Source organism: Zootoca vivipara, chromosome 6 (genome assembly GCF_963506605.1).
Source record: "Zootoca vivipara chromosome 6, rZooViv1.1, whole genome shotgun sequence".
In the NCBI taxonomy this organism is placed as follows: Eukaryota; Metazoa; Chordata; class Lepidosauria; order Squamata; family Lacertidae; genus Zootoca; species Zootoca vivipara.
This window is the reverse complement of record NC_083281.1, coordinates 7,399,141-7,421,161: the sequence shown is the minus strand read 5'-3', so window position 1 is coordinate 7,421,161 and position 22,021 is coordinate 7,399,141. Positions and strand designations below refer to the sequence as shown.

General features: G+C 46.9%; 1 protein-coding gene across 2 annotated transcripts; it reads left to right on the top strand.

Moving 5' to 3' along the window:
- The first annotated feature begins 2,055 nt into the window (after nucleotides 1-2,055).
- On the top strand, nucleotides 2,056-21,625 carry LOC118086456 (perilipin-3). Of its 2 annotated transcripts, none has more exons than XM_035118073.2 (8): nucleotides 2,056-2,204; nucleotides 6,368-6,435; nucleotides 10,869-11,064; nucleotides 13,312-13,394; nucleotides 14,827-15,124; nucleotides 17,551-17,750; nucleotides 19,660-19,788; nucleotides 20,723-21,625. In XM_035118073.2, the coding sequence occupies exons 2-8, from the start codon at nucleotides 6,376-6,378 to the stop codon at nucleotides 21,065-21,067; spliced, it is 1,311 nt and encodes a 436-aa protein (XP_034973964.1). In that variant the 5' UTR covers nucleotides 2,056-2,204; nucleotides 6,368-6,375; the 3' UTR covers nucleotides 21,068-21,625. The 2 variants fall into 2 exon arrangements, with proteins under 2 accessions (XP_034973964.1, XP_034973962.1); XM_035118071.2 differs by having other exon boundaries at nucleotides 20,720-21,625.
- Nucleotides 21,626-22,021: the final 396 nt, after the last annotated feature.

The following is a 22,021-nucleotide window of genomic DNA, read 5'->3' as shown; positions in this document are numbered from 1 at the left end:
CACTCTGGCAAGACAGTGCGCAGATGGGCAGAGTCAACCAGCATACCAGATGGAGCTGGTAGATTCAACATCTCCCTCCTGGGGTTTTCAGCAACAGGAATTTGAAGGCATATTCAGACAAGTCCCTGCCTCATTTGTTTGTTCTTGCGACTATGTTGATGGTCAATAATAATAATAATAATAATAATATATTTCCATGCCACCTATCTGACTGGGTTGCCCCAGCCACTCTGGGTGGCTCACAACAACAATATAGGAAAAACACAATACAAAACTTCCCTGAAAAGCTTATATGCAAAGCTTTATATTTTTAAGAAAAGAATCTCAAGGTGGTTGCAAACATACCTCAAAGCGTCAGATAAATCAATTCAGAATGAAACATCGCTGAAGAAAGTAAAATATAAAGTATACATTCAAAGCAACGCAATGAACAAAATAACATTCTCTTAAATGTTTTCAAAATAAAACATTGCGACACAAGCTATAGCTTAGGGCCCCTCTCTCTTGGGGGCCTCCAAAAAAAATTAAAAGGAAAAAAAGATGTACATTTCCAAAATATAAGAGAAATAACAAATAAAACATGCATACAGCAACAGTGTTTACTTATGATGTAAGTAATGCCCCCCGCCTGCTAGCCTGCTCCCTAAAATGTCACTGGTTTGCTCATTTCTATATATAGGGTGCCTACATTTTGCAGGTGCAGATGGCTTGAGATACCTACCGGTATTAGGTCCATAAATTACCACATTGCATATATTCAACACAAAAACCAGTGAAAAATTGTTGTTGACAAAGGACAGCTGGACATATAAAGGGCCCCATTACCTAAATCCAGCTCTGATTACGAAGGAGGTCGAGCGCAGAATGCTCATTGAACGCAGCAAAGTTAACACACACAAAAGTTTCGCTTGATTGTTTTGAAATGAAACATTGCTAAAGGTGGCCTCTGGCTTTTTCAGCAGCCTCTGCTTTTGTAGCTGGAGTCAGTCCGGGTCCCACCCTCCCAGGCCAGGAGAGGTTCTGCCAGACTCACAGCCAAGATTATGGCCAAGTCTCTCTTCTGGCAGGATACACAAACTTAGCATTTGAAGTCTCCTCCCATATCACAGCCTCTGCACCTGTGGGATTTCTGCCTGCAGTGCTGTAAGATGCCACGCTTCACACTAGCACCGGGAGTTCTCGCCAGGGTCAAAAGGAATGCTATAAAGAAGGTTATCTCTGAGCATAAGCAGAGTGATGGTTCCCCTTTCCCTGCACTCCACAATTTATCTGTGTCTCTGGGCGGACTCGAGAGTTGCCGTTTCCACCCAAATCGTAAGCACATCTTTACTCAGAAGGAAGGCTCGCTGTTTTCCAAGACGGGAGCTACTTACAGGGAAATTGTGCCGGCTACGGCCTCTCGCTGTCATTGCGGGCTTCCCGACCCAAGGACTCCCTACACTACAGGGCTTACTCCAAATTAAAGGAAGCATAGGATTGCAACCTAAGATTATCCGCTTGCTTTGCATATAGGGTTTCCAGACTCAATAGAGGACAGGACTTCTGTGCCTTTAATTGCCCTGCTCTCTTTTGAGTCTGGAAACCTTAAAGAGAAACCAGAATTCACATGATGCTTGGAAATTAAACAAAGGGTCTGCTGGTTTCTCTTTAAGGTTTCCAGACTCAAAAGAGAGCAGGGCAATTAAAGGCACAGAAGTCCTGTCCTCTATTGAGTCTATTTGCATATCAGCTTCACAGTTGTATCAGGAACCATTTTTTAAGATTTGATTTTTCACCAAGAGGGAATGAAAGCAATGCTGTTTTCATTTAGCGGGCTGGGAACCACTAACCACCCCAAGAAAATGAAGCTGCGAGAGGGTTGCTGCCCCGGTTGGATTTCTGCCTGCCAGTGCAGGGAGAAAGCTGCTACAGAGGATCGCAACGTCGGCTCCGAATTCACCCACTTCCACTTTCATTTCCTCCAGCGGGGGTGGAGCTTCGCTTCACTTCGCTCGTTTTGAAGCAAACTTTCCAGAACTGGAGGAAAAAATCGCCTTCTCCCCCACCCTTTGCCTCTGGCCCCACCCACATTCCGGAATTCACATGATGCCTGTTTGCTTCCTCGCACACAGCAAGGGAGGGGAGTCACTCCGGAGTATATTTGGAGGTGGGCGCGGTCGTGTCTCTTACAGTTGCTGGAGCTGAAACTCCGTAGGACCCATCAGGTGAGCTAAAAGTCTTGGTAGTTTCTTTCTTTCTTTCCTAATTCAGGTCAGATACTTCGATTTCACTATTCATCTCTTCTTTTAATGCTTAGTATTATCTCCGAGTCTGTATTTGTAGGGCTGTAGCTGGATTTGAAATATTTAGCTGCCTACCACAAGTTTTGGGGTCATGGCCAGCTTTTCTATTATTATTGCAAAGTCTAGGGATGTAAAGCTTGCTTTGTTGATTGAGGTATCCCCACATCGCATTTCCCTGCCTCCACGAAATGCTGGGAACTGTAGCTGAGCGCTCATTCATAGCTGCTAAGTTTTCCCTTTTCTCGCGAGGAAGCCTATTCAGCATAAGGGAAAATCCCTTAAAAAAGGGGATAACTTGGCAGCTATGGCGCTCATATAGAGCTACAGTTACCAGCATATTTCGCAAACTACAGTTCCCGGGATTTAGGGGTTAGGGTTAAATGTGCTTTCAGTATGGGGGAATGAATGAGTAAGGCTTAAAGTGTAAAGTAGAGGCAAAAAAGGTCCTCATTTCACATATAGAATTTTAGAGTTGGAAGGGACCCCGACGGTCATCTAGTCCAACCCCCTGGAATGCTGGAATCTCAACCGAAGCATCCCTGGCAGATGGCCATCCAAACTCCCTAAAAACCTCCAAGGAAGGAGAGTGCTCTCAACTGACCTGGAGTGAGACCTTGGGCTGTTATGGTTAGTAATTAAAGGTAAAGGGACCCCTGACCATTAGGTCCAGTCGTGACCGACTCTGGGGTTGCGGCGCTCATCTCGCGTTATTGGCCGAGGGAGCCGGCGTACAGCTTCCTGGTCATGTGGGCAGCATGACTAAGCCGCTTCAGGCAAACCAGAGCAGCGCATGGAAACGCCGTTTACCTTCCCGCTGAAGCGGTACCTATTTATCTACCTGCACTTTGACATGCTTTCGAACTGCTAGGTTGGCAATTACCCATTGACAAATGTTATTACCCATTGACAAATGTTAACACCAGCTCAAAACAGCTTGCAGTCTCAGAAATAAGGCAGTCGTGCCTTGGATCCTGAATGCCTTGGTACTTAGACGTTTTGGCTCCCGAATGCCGCAAGTTTGTGAACATTCTGTGGAACCCAAACGTCTGACAGGGCTCCGCGGTTTCTGATTGGCTGCAGGAGCTTCCAATCAGAAGCCGCGCTTTGGTTTCCGAACGTTTTGGAAGTTGAACGGAGTCCGCTCGACTTCCAAGGTACGACTGTATATAAAATTGCGATAAAATGAACAGAGCTACTGTATGAAAAAGGCTAATTCTCGCCTGGGCCAGCATCCTGTTCTCAAAGCCATCATTGCTAGTAGCCGTCGATAGCCTCTGTGCCTTCCTAGGGAGACTTGGGAGAGGGGCAGAAACTAGATTTCTGCATTGTTGGGTTGTGCGTTACTTGCAAAAGGAATCGCTTGTTGTTTCACCTGCTTAGGAAAATGCTTTAGACCTACCTGCTCAGGGCTGCACTCTGCATTTGAAGCAGGATTGTGCCGTTTTAAGCAGCCCCATCTTCCTTCAAAGAATCGTGGGAACTGTAGTTTTAAGGGTGTTGAGAGTCGCTAAGAGTACCCCCCCCCCGCTCTTTCCCCTCCCAGAGCTACAATTCCCAGAGTTCTCTGGGGAAAGGGATTGATTATTAAAGCACTCTGGGGGGGATTTTTGTTTGAAGAGGGGGGTCATCTCTCAGCATCCTTAACAGCACACCCGACTGTTGAGATTGGACTCCTTTCAAACTCAACCATTCTGTGATTCTAGTTTTGCCTTGGGGTGATCTGTCCTGGCTGCCTTTGGCTCATGGCTGATCCTCGTAACATGCTCTAGCGCATGTTCAGAGATACTCCTATCTTTTTCCTCCACATGCAGCCATGCTTGGATCTCTGTCGGCTTCCAGGCTGTCGCTATTTGGGGTAGGGTTCAGTCGCACAGTGGCAAGCTCAAGTTGCACAGTTCGGTGAAAAGCACAGAATACCTTTTTGTGTGTGTGTGCTAAGGAAAGAGATGAAAAGTAACACAGTGGAAAGTGCAAAATGACGCCTGGCTGTGACTCTTGTCTATCCCCTTCGTAAACAAATTGGAAGGAAATGCTTGGTAAACGTCGTCCGGGCAAGCCTGTGGCTAATAATAATAATAATAATAAATGTATTACTTATACCCCACCCATCTGGCTGGGCCTCCCCAGCCACTCTGGGCGGCTTCCAACAGGATATTAAAAACACAATCAAACGTTAAAAACTTCCCTTCAGGTGTCTTCTAAAAGTCAGGTATAGTGGTACCTTGGTTTACGAACTTAATCCATTCCGGCAGTCCGTTCTTAAACCGAAACCATTCTTAAACCGAGGCGCGCTTTCCCTAATGAGGCTTCTCGCCGCCAGTGCCCTTCCACCGTTCGGCTTCCGTTCTTAGACCAAAGTAAGGTTCGCAAGCCGGGACGCTACTTCCGGTTTTGCAGAGTTTGTCAGCCAAATTGTTCGTGAACAGGACTGTTCTTAAACCAAGGTACTGCTGAAGTTGCTTATTGCCTTGACATCTGATGGGAGGGCGTTTCACAGGGCGGGCGCCACCACCGAGAAGGCCCTCTGCCTGGTTCCCTGTAACCTTACTTATTGCAGGGAGGGAACCACCAGAAGGCCCTCGGAGATGGATTTCAATGTCCGGGCTGGACGATGGGGGTGGCTACAATTGCTTTGTTAAACATTGGCTATCCGGTTCACCTTAAAACAACTGCGATGGGTTTTGTCACACCAAAGAAAAGTGTGCGATGTCGAAACAGCTCTGCTTGAGTAAATGGTGGGGAGTCTTGCAAAAGTTAACTTTTTGGGTGAAGGTTACAGTCCTTCCCATCCCAGAAAATGTGGCAAGGGTAGTTGTCTAGGCTTATGTCACCACGCAGGGCTTTGTCTTGCCAAACAAAGAACTTCTGAGTTGGAGGTTGTTTGCCAAGCCAGCCCACCTCCCAAAAGCAAATGATTCTCGTGAGCCTTTATACTGAGTCAGGCCATTGGGTCTTACGACACCCAATGGCATCAACTCTCCAGGGTTCTGGGTCCAAAGCCAATTCTGCTCCGCCAAGCTTACAGCGTTTCTCCAGGACTCCTGAGTGGCTCACAATTGGTCCATTGCCATTCGGAGTCGGTGTTAGGTTCAGTTCTCATATCAAATCATACAGAGCCAGAGTTGGCATTTTGCAAAAGGAAAAAAAAAACACCCAGTGCCAGGTTGAAGACCTCTGCTCCAAACAGGGTGGATTTGATTTAAATCAAATCGATTTAAACCACGATTTAAATCACCAGTCAGTAAGATTTATTTTATTTTTTACAGAAAGACTCATTCTTGCTGGTATAATCTTAATATTTCCAACCGGATGAAGGTTTTGTTTTTGGAATAATAAATTTCCAGAGTGGTTTTCACAGTTATAGCAAAAATTACTGAATTGGTTATACTATTAGTATTTTCTTTTCTGCTGTACTTTATTGGAAGGAGAAAAGCAATCATTTCCTTCATAACAATTTAAACAATTTATTTAACTAAAACAATAGCATTATAGCATAGGTAACCATGTTTGTTAACTGATGTGGTTAAACATTAAAAAAAAAAACAGACTAAGTTTTAGCACACGTGAAAAACTTAAGATGAATAGCCTTTGGACTATAATGTAACTTAAAGAGAAAATCTTTAGAAATATTTTTCCTCCAAAAGCATTTTAATTTAAAAATCCAGTTTAATTTTTTTTATAGAAAAAAAACAGATTTAAAATTTTTTAAATCCAATTTTTTAAAATTTAATCATTGATTTTTATCCACCCTGACTCCAAAGCACATTTCCCCCCCCATGTGGTGCACAGATTTGCAACTAGGAAACCTTGAGCCAAGTCCAGCCCCAAGGCCGGTTCCTTGTCAAGGAAAAGAGTGGGGTGTCTTATTTTCTTTTTGTAAAGAGACTTGTAAGCAGCCCACGTCAAGGGCAGGCGTGATTCTTCCCCCAATCCCAAATCGACCTTCTGGACCTTCTGAGCTGCTAATCATATGTGGCTGCCTTATCTCCTGACCTCCAACCAGGGAATGTCTTTGTGGCCCTGGATTTTACCCCCAAGATTATCTCTGTATGTGTGACTCAAGAGAGTTCCTTATTACTTCTTAGCTGCAAGAATGTCGTCTTCGGAAAGTGCTGCTGTTGCTTCTACAGTAACCGAAGAACAAGACCCGAAAGTAAGTGGCTGGTTTTGTTTTTTCCAACGATTTGTGTTTTGTATAGTTCAAACCTTATCACAATTTCTATTTGGCATGTCTGTTTCTCCGTTTCCTCCAAAGAGCTCAAGGCAGCGACTCTCCCTCTCTCTGCCCCGCTTTTAATCCTTCCCGAAAACCTTCCGAGGTTGATTTTGGCTGAGGGAGAGTCCTTGGCCCCAAGGACACCCACCAAACTTCCTGGCTTGAGTGCAAGATTTGAACCCGGGTCTCCTAGTCGGGCACTCTGACCGCTACACCACACTGCCCCCCCATCAAATGCCAGTGAGGGGTTCCTCGGCACACTTGGCAGATCCTGGCTTACGCAATTGCCAGAGGCCCAGGGCAGGGTTGGCGGCAAGGTCTAAGAGGGACAGAGTTCGAAACGCGTGCAGGAGACTGCATTCGGATCTTCCCCAGAAACAATGGAGGCTACTCTAAAGAGTAGAAAGCTTTAAGCACTGGAGCTCAAAATCCCTGCTTAAATGTGATTGCAGCAAAAAGTGGCACAAAGGCAGCCCCATCTCACGGGAGCAAAAGTCAAGTCCCGGCTGCCGTGCTTGGACTGGCCTGTTTCCAAGGAATTGCATTTGATGGGCTGCCCCAGGCCTGACCGTCTTGCAGAGCGAAGCTGAAATAACAAAACTGTCTGGTTCTATTTTAGAGGTTGGGCAGTGGCAAAGGTCAGCACCAAAACTTTGAATTGTACTTGGCGATGGCAGCCAAGTAGCAGATGGATAGACAAACAGGGCACCTCTGCAAACATTTAAAGCGCATTACTCCTGCGGAGTTCACTCTCCCTTCCCAAGAGTTTGCGCTGCAATTCCCAGCTCCTTTAAACTACAGTTCCCAGGAATCTTTCCTGGGGGGTGGGGGGTGGAGAGAGAAGTCGTGTGCTTTAAACACACATCGGATGTGCTTAAATGTATTTTTTGTTTTTTGTTTTTTAATTTTAAAATAAACTTTATTTAAATTTAATTTAAAATACATTCAGGACATACTCAAAGAGAACACAAACAGACCAAATAATAATATACAAAATCATATGTAAGAAATAATAATAAAATAATCTAAACACAAGGATAATCATCTGATGATGTAAGTAATCAGAAACAAAACCATAAGTGTTCTCAAAAGTACTTAAGCACTAAAAGAAAGAAGAAATAGGAAACAGAAAAGGAAAAGAAAAAGAAAAAGAAAGGAGAAAGGAGAAAGGAAAAACAAGAAAAAACATACATTCATTCCATCACTCATATCCACAAATCCAATGTTGGTATCCTGTTATTGATCAAAAATCCCGATCCCATATCTATAATCCTCCCACTAAAGACTTCCACTTATCTCTACCTCAGATTTCTTTAGATATTATTCTCTAAGCACTGCATTCCCAGTTCTGTATAATTGTGCTTAAATGTATTTTGGTGTACTGTTGCATTGCCAGTCGAGGGACCTCCAAGCACGGCTGGTGTTTTAATTTTTGTGCGATGATTTTCTTATTAGAACCCTGCCCATCTGACTGGGTTGCCCCAGCCACTCTGGGCGACTTCCGGCATATACAATAACACAATAAAACATGAAAGATAAAAAAACTTCAGGTGTCTTCTAAAGTTCCTCTGAACTTTGCCATTTTACAGCATCATTAGCCTGACTAGCCAACAGTGACTTTTGGTAGCCCTGCGCAGTTCATAGACGACAATTGATTCCATTGTGAGGTCGGCTGGGCCGAGAGATGACGGTGACTGGCCCCGGCTTGAGCCAGAATTCGAACTCGGGACGCTCTAATCACTGTCTACGCATGACAGCACAATTGTCTTCCCTCTGCCCATCGACTTGCATGCCACACTGCCCCGGTTAACCACAATTTCTAGTTTTTCTGCAACTTTTATTGAGGGAGAAGCGCTATGCCTAAACTCAGAATGCCAAATCTTTGGCAACTGTGGGCTCCTATGGAGAACTGAACTGCTCTTCTTTAATCTTTTCTGATTTCTACGTTCAGAGGCTCCCAGTGGACTAGAGGCCAGAGTTCGAGTCACGCTGCGTCATGAAACTCATGACTCCCATGCTATCTCTCGCCCCAACCTACTTTATGAGGTCAAATGTCCAGGTTGCACAATCAGGATTGATTGATTTGTTTCCAAGGGGACTGCATTGTGGCAACCCACCACTGGAGACTTCTGCTGCGGCAGCATGGGAAAAACCTCCTTTGCGCTAGTTTCCTTTTGCAGAATCTCTTCTCTCGGATAATATTCCCTCCTTGCAGCCGCTAAGATCCTCAGAACCCCAGCTGGCTTTGTGGAATCATAGAGTCAGAAGGGACCCTAAGGGGCATCTATTCCAACCCCCAGCAGTACAGGAATCCATCTCTTGGGTTCGCAGAGTCCCTGGTGCGATTCTCGCTGCTAGGGAATCCCTGTTTCATCATAGGATACCTTTCCTATTATTGCTTTTGAGAGGTGAGGGCAGATCAGTTTAGGCCTGCCCAAGGGGGTCCAATTCAGCCCCAGGTGCCATCTTCCACAATATCTCAGGTAGGTACAGCATGAGACTCTTAAACCTCAGGGTTGTGGGTTCAAGTCCCGTGCTAGGTGAAAGATTCCTGCATTGCAATAAGTTTTTGAACTAGCTAGTCCTTCCCAACTCTGCAATTGTATGGTTGACTATGCCCCCTTTAAACATGTTTGTAGCAGGGGGAGAGGGGGCATTGTTGGCTGGTTTTTGTTTCGTGCTCTCATTTTGTATCGTGTTATGAACTTCCCTGTGATCTTCAGAAGAAGGGCGTTACACGAAATAAATGCAGAAATAAATTAATACCCATTGAGATTTCAGTGGGAAATTCTCCCAGTCTCCACCACCACCGTAAGCAATGTATCGTTTCACAAATATATGCATTTTTTAAAATGTGCCCTTTCTTGTACACCGTTCTTACCTGGATTCTATGTTTAAAGGAGAAGGGGAGACAGGATTTCCCCCCCCCCCAAAAAAACCCACTGACATTTGAGGCTGAAACAAGAGCTGGGCTGTGTGGCCTGTCCTAAAACCTTTTGCAAAAGGGGGCACTGAAGGGTTTCACAGAATCGTAGAATCGTCGAGTTGGAAAGGGACCCCAGGGGTCATCCAGCCTGACCCCCTGCGATGCAGGAATCTCAGCTAAAGCATCCACGACAACCTCTGCTTAGAAACCTCCAAGGAAGGTTCCCTGGCTGGTTAGGCACTTGGACTGGTGGTTAGGCACCACAGTTCAAGAAGGATACTGACAAGCTGGAACGTGTCCAGAAGAGGGCAACCAAAATGGTCAAGGGCCTGGAAACGATGCCTTATGAGGAACGGCTTAGGGAGCTGGGTATGTTTAGTCTGGAGAAGAGAAGGTTAAGGGGTGATATGATAGCCATGTTCAAATATATCAAAGGATGTCATATGGAGGAGGGAGAAAGATTGTTTTCTGCTGCTCCAGAGAAGCGGACACGGAGCAATGGATTCAAACTACAAGAAAGAAGATTCCACCTAAATATAAGAAAAAACTTCCTGACAGTAAAAGCTGTTCGGCAGTGGAATTTGCTACCAAGGAGTGTGGTGGAGTCTCCTTCTTTGGAGGTCTTTAAGCAGGGGCTTGACAGGCATATGTCAAGAATGCTTTGATGGTGTATCCTGCTTGGCAGGGGGTTGGACTGGATGGCCCTTGTGGTCTCTTCCAACTCTATGATTCTAAACCGCACTCAAGGGATTTTGAGAGATGCCGCAGGGCTTTCCTCCCCGTACCCGCAGAGAGAAGGGAGGAGAAACCTCTTCCCCTCTTGCCGCCAGCCTGCTTTTCCTGCTACATTCGCTGCCCTTGCCCTTTCCTCTCCAGGGTCTGTTCCCTTAAACTCACACATATCTCTGGACCTCTTTCCCAAGAAGAGCCTGCTGGATTAGTCCAGCATCCTGTTTTGAGCCAGGAATGCCGTTTGGCTCGCCTATATGATTCAGCCAAGTTTCTAGTCCTCAACTAGTCCTTCCATTCTTTTTCTCCTCCTCCCTTCCCCTCCCCAGCCCCCCAAAATATCCTGGTCAGGATGTAGCAGGCATGGCCTTGATAAATCTTGCCTCACCTCTTTCCATACTTTAATGCAATTGTTCTGGGAAAGCGCTGCAGTTTTTGTGTGTTAACCAAATATGCCAACTTTTCTCCACCCCAATGTCTGTTTTGTTTTGCAGACCCTCTTGATGCGCCGGGGTTCTTTTGCCAAGATTTTAGTTTTATAGAAAACAGCCAAGTCTCCAAATAGTTTTATCTCCCTTCGTACCGTCTTCGTGTTTCCCAATGGATGATCAACAAATAATAACTGTGTTGTCTGCAAAGGCCCTAAATTTATATATCTACGTTATATCTTCCATTCTTTTTCTCCTCCCTCCCCAACCCCAAAAATCCTGCTCAGAATGTAGCGGGCAGGGTAGCCAACCTACCACTGGTCAGTTCTGCCTACAACATGGTCTCTGCAGCATATACTTCCACGAAGGAGAGCCACCCTTATGTGAAATCCGTCTGCGACGTGGCCGAGAAAGGCGTCAAGACCATTGCTTCAGCGGCTGCCAGCGGTGCTCAGCCCATCTTGAGCAAACTCGAGCCCCAGAGTGAGTGGCCTGCCCAGTTGCCGGGAGGCGGGGGGGGGTTGCCGTCCTGCTTGCTCTGGTGGCAACGCTGCAGTTTGCACTTCAGCTGTGTTTTGGAGGCGAACGGGGGACTAGGGCCGTACAGTGGTACCTCAGTTTATGAACACAACTAGCGTCATTCAGCCCGTTAAGTAAACGGGCGCTAGCCGGGCGGGAACGGAGGGGAAGCCCTGGGACCGCGCAGGCGTCGCCTCCGCCGCCGCCTCCACCGGCGGGGATGTGCGTCGAGGTCTTATACAGTGGTACCTCGGTTTATGAACACAATTGGTTCCGGAAGTCTGTTCATAAACTGAAGCGTTCATAAACTGAAGCGAACTTTCCCATTGAAAGTAATGGAAAGTGGATTAATCCATTCCAGACGGGTCCGCGGAGTACTCAACCTGAGGCATACTTAACCCGAAGCATGGGTGTAATTGGTTACGGAAGTCTGTTCATAAACTGAAGCGTTCATAAACTGAAGCGAACTTCCCCATTGAAAGTAATGGAAAGTGAATTAATCCGTTCCAGATGGGTCCGCGGCGTTCGTAAACCGAAAATTCGTAAACCGAGGTGTTCATAAACCGAGGTTCCACTGTATTAAGAATATCCAGCCCTGTGGTGCAAAGCTCCCTCTGGCACCCCTTCCCCCGCTTTCCCAGAGTTTTTTTTTAGGGAGGACGGCACTGCCGGCGGGGCTGGAGGAGGCGGGCAGCGGCTGGAGGGCAGCTGCTCCGGCGGGGAAGAGGCGGAGGCTGGACACGGCACCTCCTGGCTCAGCTGGCCGCTTCATGCCGCGGTGGCCACGGCAGACAGAGGCTCCGGGCCAGGCGCTGCTTCGGCAAGGCATGGAGGAGGCAGGCAAGGGCAGTGAGCTGATGCCAGGAGGCACCGCGTCCAACCTCCGCCTCTTCCCTGATGCCCTCCAAAACTTGGCGCCCAGGGCGCTTCTATGGGTAAGACACCCCTGTGGGTGACCTTGCCTTGATGAACCTACGGTCTAAAATCCAGGGTATGTCAAAAGCCCAATTGCTTGGTTACAGGAGTGCCAACTTGGCCCCACGACCGTGGGTTCCCAGGGCCATGGGTAAACCGCCGAGCCTCTTGGGCTTGCTGATCAGAAGAACAGCAGGTTCGAGTCCCTGCAATGGGGTGAGCTCCTGTTGCTCTGTCCCAGCTCCTGCCAACCTAGCAGTTCGAAAACACGCCAGTGCAAGTAGATAAATAGGTACTGCTCCGGCGGGAAGGCAAACGGCGTTTCTGTGCACTGTGGTTTCCATTACGGTGCCCCGTTGCGCCAAAAGTGGTTTAGTCATGCAGGCCACATGACCCGGAAAGCTGTCTGCGGATAAACACCGGCTCCCTCGGCCTGAAAGCGAGATGAGCGCCGCAACCCCATAGTCGCCATTGACTGGACTTAACCATCCAGGGGTCCTTTACCCTTACCTTACCTTGCATGTCCCCGGCCCCTTCATGGGGAATTTTGTGGGTGCTTGAGAACCCATGGCCCCAGGGAGTTAGCAACTATGCTTGGTTGAAAGCTCTGGAGAACATAGTTATTATCTTTTATATAATTAACTTGCAACCTGAAAGGAAGCCCAGGGCAGCAAACTGACTCCAGGATGATAACGATGATGATGATTAAGATGATAATTAATATTTCACCCATCTGACTGGGTTGCCGCAGCCACTCTGCAGTAATCAAACATAAAAAACCTTCCCTAAATAGGGCTGCCTACAGATGTCTTCTAAATGTCAGGTAGTTGTTTATTTTATGACATCTGTTGGGAGGGCGTTCCACAGGGAGGGCGCCACCACTGAGAAGGCCCTTTGTCTGCTTCCCTGCAACCTCGCTTCTCGCAGTGAGGGAACCACCAGAAGGCCCTCAGAGTTGGGCCTCAGGGCCCCCTCTGTGGGACCCCCCCCATCAGATATCAAGCAGCTGGGTAGCTCTGCAACCTTTAGAAGACATCGGAAGGCAGCCCTCCATAGGGAAGCTTTTTAACGTTTAATGTTTTATTATGTTTTTATATGTTGGAAGCCGCCCAGAGAGGCTGGGGCAACCCATTCAGATGGGTGGGTTATAAATATATTATTATTATTTTATTATATTTAGGATGTGGAAATGGGTGGGGAAAGAAAAGTATACTACATCGCCAAAAGAATTAACAATTACAATTCCATATATTCTTGTCTAATATATAGATACTATTACTATTATTCCTCATTCAGTTTCAACAGCCAACGAGTTTGCCTGCAAAGGGCTGGACAAGCTGGAGGAAAACCTGCCGATTCTTCAACAGCCCACCGATAAGGTAAATAGCGATGTCCTTCCTGGAGGGCAGGACTGACTGTTCCCTCTTCCTATGTCCAGGGAATTCTGCAATGTGTATTAACTCTGCAACATCCTGACTGGGTTAAACAAGTTAGGGAAGCGTCCCAGAGAGAGATTAAGGTGGGGGCGGGGCGGACTTGCTGTTCATTTTTGTTGTTGTTGTTTAGTCGTTTAGTCGTGTCTGACTCTTCGTGACCCCATGGACCAGAGCACGCCAGGCACTCCTGTCTTGCACTGCCTCCCGCAGTTTGGTCAAACTCATGTTCGTAGCTTCGAGAACACTGTCCAACCATCTCGTCCTCTGTCATCCCCTTCTCCTTCTGCCCTCAATCTTTCCCAACATCAGGGTCTTTTCCAGGGAGTCTTCTATTCTCATGAGGTGGCCAAAGTATTGGAGCCTCAGCTTCAGGATCTGCCCTTCCAGTGAGCACTCAGGGCTGATTTCCTTCAGAATGGAGAGGTTTGATCTTCTTGCAGTCCATGGGACTCTCAAGAGTCTCCTCCAGCACCATAATTCAAAAGCATCAATTCTTCAGCGATCAGCCTTCTTTATGGTCCAGCTCTCACTTCCATACATCACTACTGGGAAAACCATAGCTTTAACTATACGGACCTTTGTCGGCAAGGTGATGTCTCTGCTTTTTAAGATGCTATCTAGGTTTGTCATTGCTTTTCTCCCAAGAAGCAGGCGTCTTTTAATTTCGTGACTGCTGTCACCATCTGCAGTGATTAAGGAGCCCAAGAAAGTAAAATCTCTCACTGCCTCCATTTCTTCCCCTTCTATTTGCCAGGAGGGGATGGGACCAGTGGCCATGATCTTAGTTTTTTTTGATGTTGAGCTTCAGACCATATTTTGCGCTCTCCTCTTTCACCCTCATTAAAAGGTTCTTTAATTCCTCCTCGCTTTCTGCCATCAAGGTTGTGTCATCTGCATATCTGAGGTTGTTGATATTTCTTCCAGCAATCTTAATTCCGGCTTGGGATTCATCTAGTCCAGCCTTTCGCATGATGAATTCTGCATATAAGTTAAATAAGCAGGGAGACAATATACAACCTTGTCGTACTCCTTTCCCAATTTTGAACCACTCAGTTGTTCCATATCCAGTTCTAACTGTAGCTTCTTGTCCCACATAGAGATTTCTCAGGAGACAGATGAGGTGATCAGGCACTCCCATTTCTTTAAGAACTTGCCATAGTTTGCTGTGGTCGACACAGTCAAAGGCTTTTGCATAGTCAATGAAGCAGAAGTAGACATTTTTCTGGAACTCTCTAGCTTTCTCCATAATCCAGCGCATGTTTGCTATTTGGTCTCTGGTTCCTCTGCCCCTTCGAAATCCAGCTTGCACTTCTGGGAATATTAACAACAAGCAGAATATTAAAAACACGATAAAACATATGAAACTGTCCTCTAGATCATTTCGGGCACCAAAGATCTGGTGACCTCCACCATGACGGGAGCCAAGGACGCCATCAGCAGCACGGTCTCGGGTGCGAAGGACGCCGTTGCCAGCACCGTGACCGGGATGGTGGATCGAACCAAGGAGGCAGTCCAAGGGGGCGTCGAGATGACCAGGTCCGCAGTGGCCAGCGGAGTCAACACAGTGATGGGCTCTTCCATGGGGCAGATGGTGACCAGCAGTGTGGATGCTGTGCTGGGTAAATCGGAACAGCTGGTGGACCACTACCTTCCCATGACGGATGAGGAGCTGGGTGAGGCCCTTCACGCTTTCAGCTTTCCACAGAGTTGGATTAGACCCTGGTGGTCATCTAGACCAACCCGGGAAGAGTCATAGAATCATAGAATCATAGAGTTGGAAGAGACCACAAGGGCCATCCAGTCCAACCCCCTGCCAAGCAGGAAACACCATCAAAGCATTCTTGACATATGCCTGTCAAGCCTCTGCTTAAAGACCTCCAAAGAAGGAGACTCCACCACACTCCTTGGCAGCAAATTCCGCTGCCGAACAGCTCTTACTGTCAGGAAGTTCTTCCTAATGTTCAGGTGGAATCTTCTTTCTTGAAGTTTGAATCCATTGCTCCATGTTCTTGAAGTTTGAATCCATTGCTCCGTGTCGCTGGATTGTCTCCCAAGGCTGACAATCTCAGCAGGCTGGGGTTACGGGGCAGCTCGCCTGCGACCCGCTTGTTACCTGGGGTTTCTAAAATGGGCTTCATTTAGTGCTCCTGGGGGAGCCCTGAAATTCTTAACAAGAGCCCTGCGAGGGAGACCGCTTCCGTCTCCGCAGAGGGACTGATTCAGCTGCAAACAAGTGAGACTTGTGACAGAATATGAGGGTGCGTTCTGTCCTGGGAGTAGGAGTGTTCCTGTTCAGGGTTCCTGCCAGCCCCTGCCCTCTTTCCACTGCCTTTCCCATCTGGCAACATATGTACCCGGTGTGGTGTAGTGGTTAAGAGCGGTAGACTCCTAATCTGGGGAACCGGGTTCGCGTCTCCGCTCCTCCACATGCAGCTGCTGGGTGACCTTGGGCTAGTCACACTTCTTTGAAGTCTCTCAGCCCCCCTCACCTCACAGAGTGTTTGTTGTGGGGGAGGAAGGGAAAGGAGAATGTTAGCCGCTTTGAGACTCCTTTGGGTAGAGATAAAGCGGGATATCAAATCCAAACTCTTCTACCCCTTTGGTTTCAGATTTAAGAATTGAACACCAGCGCCGTCCGTTAAGAGTTTGGGTGTAATCTTTGACACCTCCCTTTCTATGGAGGTGCAGGTTGCAGCCATAACAAAGGCGGCATTTTTTTCATCTCCGCTGAGCTAAGCAGTTGGTCCCTTACCTCTCTCGCCCTGATCTGGCCACTGTGATCCACGCAACAATCACCTCCAGGCTTGATTATTGTAACTCACTCGACACAGGGCTGCCCTTGAGACTGACCCATAAACTCCAGCGGGTGCAGAATGCCACGGCAAGACTCCTTACGGCGTCTTCGCTGCGGGATCACATTCACCCAGTGCTATACCAGCTGCACTGGCTCTTGGTGGAGTACAGGATCGGGTTTAAGGTGCTGTTTTTAACCTTCAAAGCCCTATACGGCCTAGGACCCTTGGACCTACGGGACGACCTCTCCTGGTATGTCCCACGGAGGACCTTACGGTCTTCATATAAAAACATCTTGGAGATCCCAGGCCACAGGGAGGTTAGGCTGGCCTCGACCAGAGCCAGGGCTTTTTTGGCCATGGCCCCGATCTGGTGGAACGCTCGGTCACAAGAGACTACGGCTCTGCGGGATTTGACATCTTTTTGCAGGGCCTGCAAGACAGAGCTGTTCCGCCAGGCCTTGGGCCAAGGCACAGTCTGACCCCCCTCCCTCCTTCTGTAATGCTCACAGAATTCTAGATCAATGGTTGCTATTGAATTGATTCTGAATTGATTTTAGAATGTATTTTAATTGACTGTGCGATTTTATGTGCACTGTGCTATTTTTATCTGTTGTTAGCTGCTCTAAGCCCCGCTTTGGCCGGGGAGGGCGGGATATAAATAAAAATTTATTATTAATAATATTAATATTATTATACTCCTCCGGAGTTCATGCTTAATACCTTACTTCGGGTCAAGGAGCCACTATAGCTGCTGGAGGGCTGTGAAAATTCGAGTCCCAGGCTTTTTAGATTCATCTACTCATGTACTACGGGGCGCGGGTTAAACCACAGAGCCTAGGACTTGCTGATCAGAAGGTCGGTGGTTCGAATCCCCGCGACGGGGTGAGCTCTCATTGCTCGGTCCCAGCTCCTGCCCACCTAGCAGTTCGAAAGCACGTTAAAGTGCAAGTAGATAAATAGGTACCACTACAGCGGGAAGGTAAATGGCATTTCCGTGTGCTGCTCTGGTTTGCCAGAAGCGGCTTTGTCATACTGGCCACATGGCCTGGAAGCTGTATGCCGGCTCCCTCGGCCAATAGAGCGAGATGAGCGCCGCAACCCCAGAGTCTGTCACGACTGGACCTAATGGTCAGGGGTCCCTTTACCTTTACCCATGTACAATTTGAAATCCAAGTAGAGCCAGATGTGGATTCCCCCCCCCAGCTCTCCTACCCCACTAGGGTTTTGCCTCAGGTGCCAAACCGTCTCTGGCTGGCCCTGAAGAGTTTCCAAGAAGACACTTAAATGCTTGGGTTTTCTCCTAGCTAAGCTGGCCACCTCCGTCGAGGGTTTTGAAATCGCCACCGTGGAGCAGCAGAAGGAGCAGAGGAGCTACTTTGTGCGCCTGGGGTCTCTCTCGTCCAAGGTCCGCCACCGAGCCTACCAGCACTCTCTGGGCAAGCTGAGAGATGCCAAGCAGGGCACCCAGGATGCCCTCGCCCAGCTGCACCAAACCATCGAGCTGGTAAGAAGCATTCTGGCTAGAGCAGGCGATGGGGCAGCCCAGATATTGCCGGGCTCGCAACTCCCATTAGCCCCGGCCAGCATCATGGTTGGGGGTAGTTTGTTTATTTCATAAATTTATACACCTCTTGGTTCTGAAAACTGCAACCTCCAAAGCCGTTTGCAGAAAGCTGAAGAGAGAGAGAGAGAACAACATTCAGCTCTTGCAAGATTTTTCTTAAAGCACGCTATAAATTCATTAAAGTTTGGAGGGTTGTGTTCAGTTGCTCAGAGTAGACCCATCGGAATCAATCAGCCCGTTAGTGGCCGTTGACTTCAGTGGGTTGAATATGACCTGGAATTTTTTTATTTTTAAAAAATTGAAATCATTTTTTATGATTTTACAAGTGTAGAGTTATAACAATGCAAAATACATATCCATATTTAGAGATTTCTCTGAGTCTCTAGACTTCCCACCTTTCCCCTCCATGGGTCCTGTTATAAACCTTTTCAACTGCATATTATTTCATCATCCAAATTTTAGGTGTCTCCATTTTATCTGTAGTGTCTTCTACATTACAAGTGTTACTGCAGTCCTGCTAATGTTTTCATCTGCTTACAGTGGTCTCTCAAGTAATTTTGTTTTTAAAAATTCCATTCTTTATTGAAGTTTTGGTTTTCTTGGTTCCTGTGCTTCCTGGTCATAGTTTTGCCATTTTGGCATAATTCCAACAGTTTAGTTTGTCATTTTCCCCTGGTAGAGACTTTGTCTTCTTTCCATCTCTGGGCTAATAACATCCGCGCGGCTGTCATCGCGTACATAAAAAGCCTTTTCTGCTCCTTTGAGATCTCTGTATCTACAAGTCCTAATAAAAAAGCTTCTGGGTTGTTGTTTTTATATATAAGTTATTTTAAACATTTTTTTTCAATTCATTGTACCGTCGTACCTTGGATCTCAAACACCTTTGCTCCCAAACAAATCGGCTCACAAGCGATCGAAACGCGGAAGTGAGTGTTCCGGTTTTCAAATGATTTTCAGAAGCCGAACGTCTGGTGCGGCTTCCGATTGGCTGCAGGAGCTTCCTGCAGCCAATCAGAAGCTGTGCTTTGGTTTCTGAATGTTTAGGAAATTGAAAGGACTTCCGGAATGGATTCTGTTCGACTTTCAAGGTACAGTGGTGCCTCGCTTAACGAATGCCCTGCTTAATGAAATTTCCGCTTAATGAAAGGATTTTTCGAGTGGAGGTTGCCTCGCTAGACGAATTCGTTTTATGAAAAATTCATCTAGCGAATCGTGTTTTCTCCCATAGGAATGCATTGAAATTCAATTAATGCATTCCTATGGGCAAAAAAAAAATCAAAAAAAATTCAATGCATTCCTATGGGATTCGCTAGACGAATTTTTCGTTATAAGAAAAGACCCGTGGAACAAATTAAATTCGTCTAGCGAGGCACCACTGTACGACTGTTTATCATTTCCCAGAATGCTTTTATTACCTTGCACGTCCACCACATAATAATAATAATAACTATTATTATTAATTTATTATTTATACCCCCGCCCATCTGCCTTGAGATGCCTTCTAAAGGTCTGGTAATTGTTGTTCTCTTTGACCTCTGGTGGGAGGGCAGATAGTTGTTTCAAAGTCAGGTAGTTGTTTATTCCCTTGACATCTGATGGGAGGGTATTCCACGGGGAGGGTGCCACCACCGAGAAGGCCCTCCATAACTTGGCTTATCGTAGCGAGGGAACCACCAGAAGGCCCTTGGCACTGGATCTCAGTGTCTGGCCAGAACGATGGGGGTGGAGACGCTCCTTCAGTATACTGGGCCGAGGTCGTAAAAGGTGTCTGGAAACTCTTCTTACCCTGCGAAAGAGTCTCATGGCTGCAAAAGGGGCTGCTGTTGATTGTCTTCTTCTGTCCTCCCAGATGGAACATGTCAAACAAGGGATGGATCAGAAGATCCAAAGTGGGCAAGAGAAGGTGCACCAGATGTGGAGGCAATGGAGTCAGAAGCAGTCCCCCGAGCTGAGCCAGGAGAACGTCCCTGAGCCTGAGGTACGTAAATCACTTTCGGGAGGCCCCTGCGAGATGCCCCAGCCTTTGCAAAACCTTGACGTGATCTTTTTTTGGGGGGGGGGAATATATGATAAGAATAATATTGGAGAAAACTGGGTATTGAAACTTGCTTAACCTAAATCATATATCCCAGTTTCCAGCGGCCCTTTAAAGTACGTGTCACGCAGAGTATACGCAGTCAGAAGTCGACCTGGCTAAGAAAACACTACCAAGAGCGTAGGGAATTATCTCCCTTATATGAAATCCCTTACTAGCTGCACACTTGTAAAAGTATACAGATGAAAATATAAACAGTTGGGTTTCTTTAACTGAAAAAACAAACTGACTCAAAGAAGTATCTGAAGAAGTGTGCATGCACACGAAAGCTCATACCAAAATAAAAACTTAGTTGGTCTTTAAGGTGCTACTGAAGGAATTTTTTTATTTTGACTCAAAAGAGACTTTAAACTAAAGATGAATGCTTTCTCTCTTAGCAACTTTATCTACCCACATTCCAACCTTCAATCCATTCCAAACCTCCCACAAACTCCCACATAGCTCCCATTAAACTACCCAAGAATTAACAGCAAACTAGCTTTATAACTAAACAACTTTCATACTAAGATTCAACTTGGAATCTCTTAAACTGAGAACAACTGAAAATCAACTAAGTATTCTCCAACTACGGTACTGATCTCACTGAGAGATAACAGTTCTCCTAAGAGATACATTCAACTGAGAGAGTGATCTACTAAAAGATACAGAAAGCTTTCTGGCAGAGCCTTCTATACAAGGAGCAGAGCCCACGCCTGTGAACAATTAACAGAAATCACCGGCACCTGTTTCTCTTAGACAGCCAGTATTTACATTAGACAGGCTCTAAAGTAACTTGACTATTCAAAAAATCCAACATGATATTGCCCTCTTCCAGCAGATGGAGACTCAAGCCTTGGAGGTCTCCCGCAGCCTGGCCCAGCAGCTTCAGTCTGCCACCATGACGTTGGTCTCCAACCTCCAAGGCCTCCCGGCCAACCTCCACGAAAAAGTGGGCCTCCTCCGCCAGAACGCCGAGGAGATCCGCCTGGCCTTTGTGTCTGCCGAGTCCTTCCACGACCTCTCCGGCACCATCTTGGCCCAGAGCAGGGAGAAGGCCTCCAAGCTCCGCCAGCTGACCGACGAGTTGATGGACCACGTGGTGCAAAACGCCCCCCTCTCTTGGCTGGTGGGACCCTTTGCTGCGTCCGGCAAGGCGGAGGCAGAGGAAATAGAGATGCAGTAGTAGTAGCATGCAAGAGTGCCAGACCTTTTGAAGGCCTTGAACCAAGGAGAAGACCCCAACTCTAGGACACATCCATTTAGTTTGGGAGACGTAAATTTGAGAGGGAGTGTTTTGAGGGGTTAAGTTACTGTTTTTGCCTCTTTCTTCAGTTAGGCACCAGCTTAGCTGAAAAGTCATCTTGGAGCAAATTCCTTGCACGTGACTAGTTTTTTTTTTGTACCAAATTCCCTCATTCTCAAGAAGGGGTACTTCTTGAGATTGGGGTGAACCGCTATCTAGTTAAGAGCAAATCCCATTTTCTTCTCCTTTCCTCCCAAAATACTTTCCTCCCCTCTGAGTAAAGCTTAATTGACTGATCCTGAATCTCAAGCCAACGGAATAGTTGGGTAGAGGTGAAATGAGATGGCAGTTCGGCTTCCTCTCAGCCATCCATGTGTCCTTAAAAGATTGTATTGTGTATGTTCCTTTTATGGAATTTGTCCCTTCCACGACTTCCTCCTAGCTCCACGTGTCACATTATGTACACTCAGTGCCTTGATTCGTAAATAAAACACTTGCCGCATTGAAAATACGAGCCGTCTTCAATTAGCAGGGAGGTGGGCAGCAGTCTTGCTACATCGACAGTCCATGGGGGCCACCTGTGATGGTCCCTTGGCGGACTTGCTGGCATCTCCAGAGAATGCTACTTCCCATGGCCTCCAGGGGGAGGTGGAATAGTGAGGACTAGAACCTTGATGGCGGATGACATGAGGTGGAAAAGATGGGGTGGATCCTGCATACAGAAGAATGGGAGGGATCAAGTTGGCTGAACTGAGGAAACTGGAGGAAGTTGAGGACTTGGGCCAGCCCAGAAAATGTCATAAATGTGTGGGGAATGTTAAGGATTGTAGGAAAGGTAAGTATTATATATTGAGTAAGTATTATCCGCTAGCGAGTGATGTAGCAGAACAGATT

Coding starts and splice junctions, on each gene's coding strand:
- LOC118086456 (XM_035118071.2), top strand. CDS start 6,376: ATGTCGTCTTCGGAAAGTGCTGCTGTTGCTTCTACAGTAACCGAAGAA. Junction 11,065..13,311: donor GAGCAAACTCGAGCCCCAGA/GTGAGTGGCCTG, acceptor TTCCTCATTCAG/TTTCAACAGCCAACGAGTTT. Junction 17,751..19,659: donor TGCACCAAACCATCGAGCTG/GTAAGAAGCATT, acceptor CTGTCCTCCCAG/ATGGAACATGTCAAACAAGG.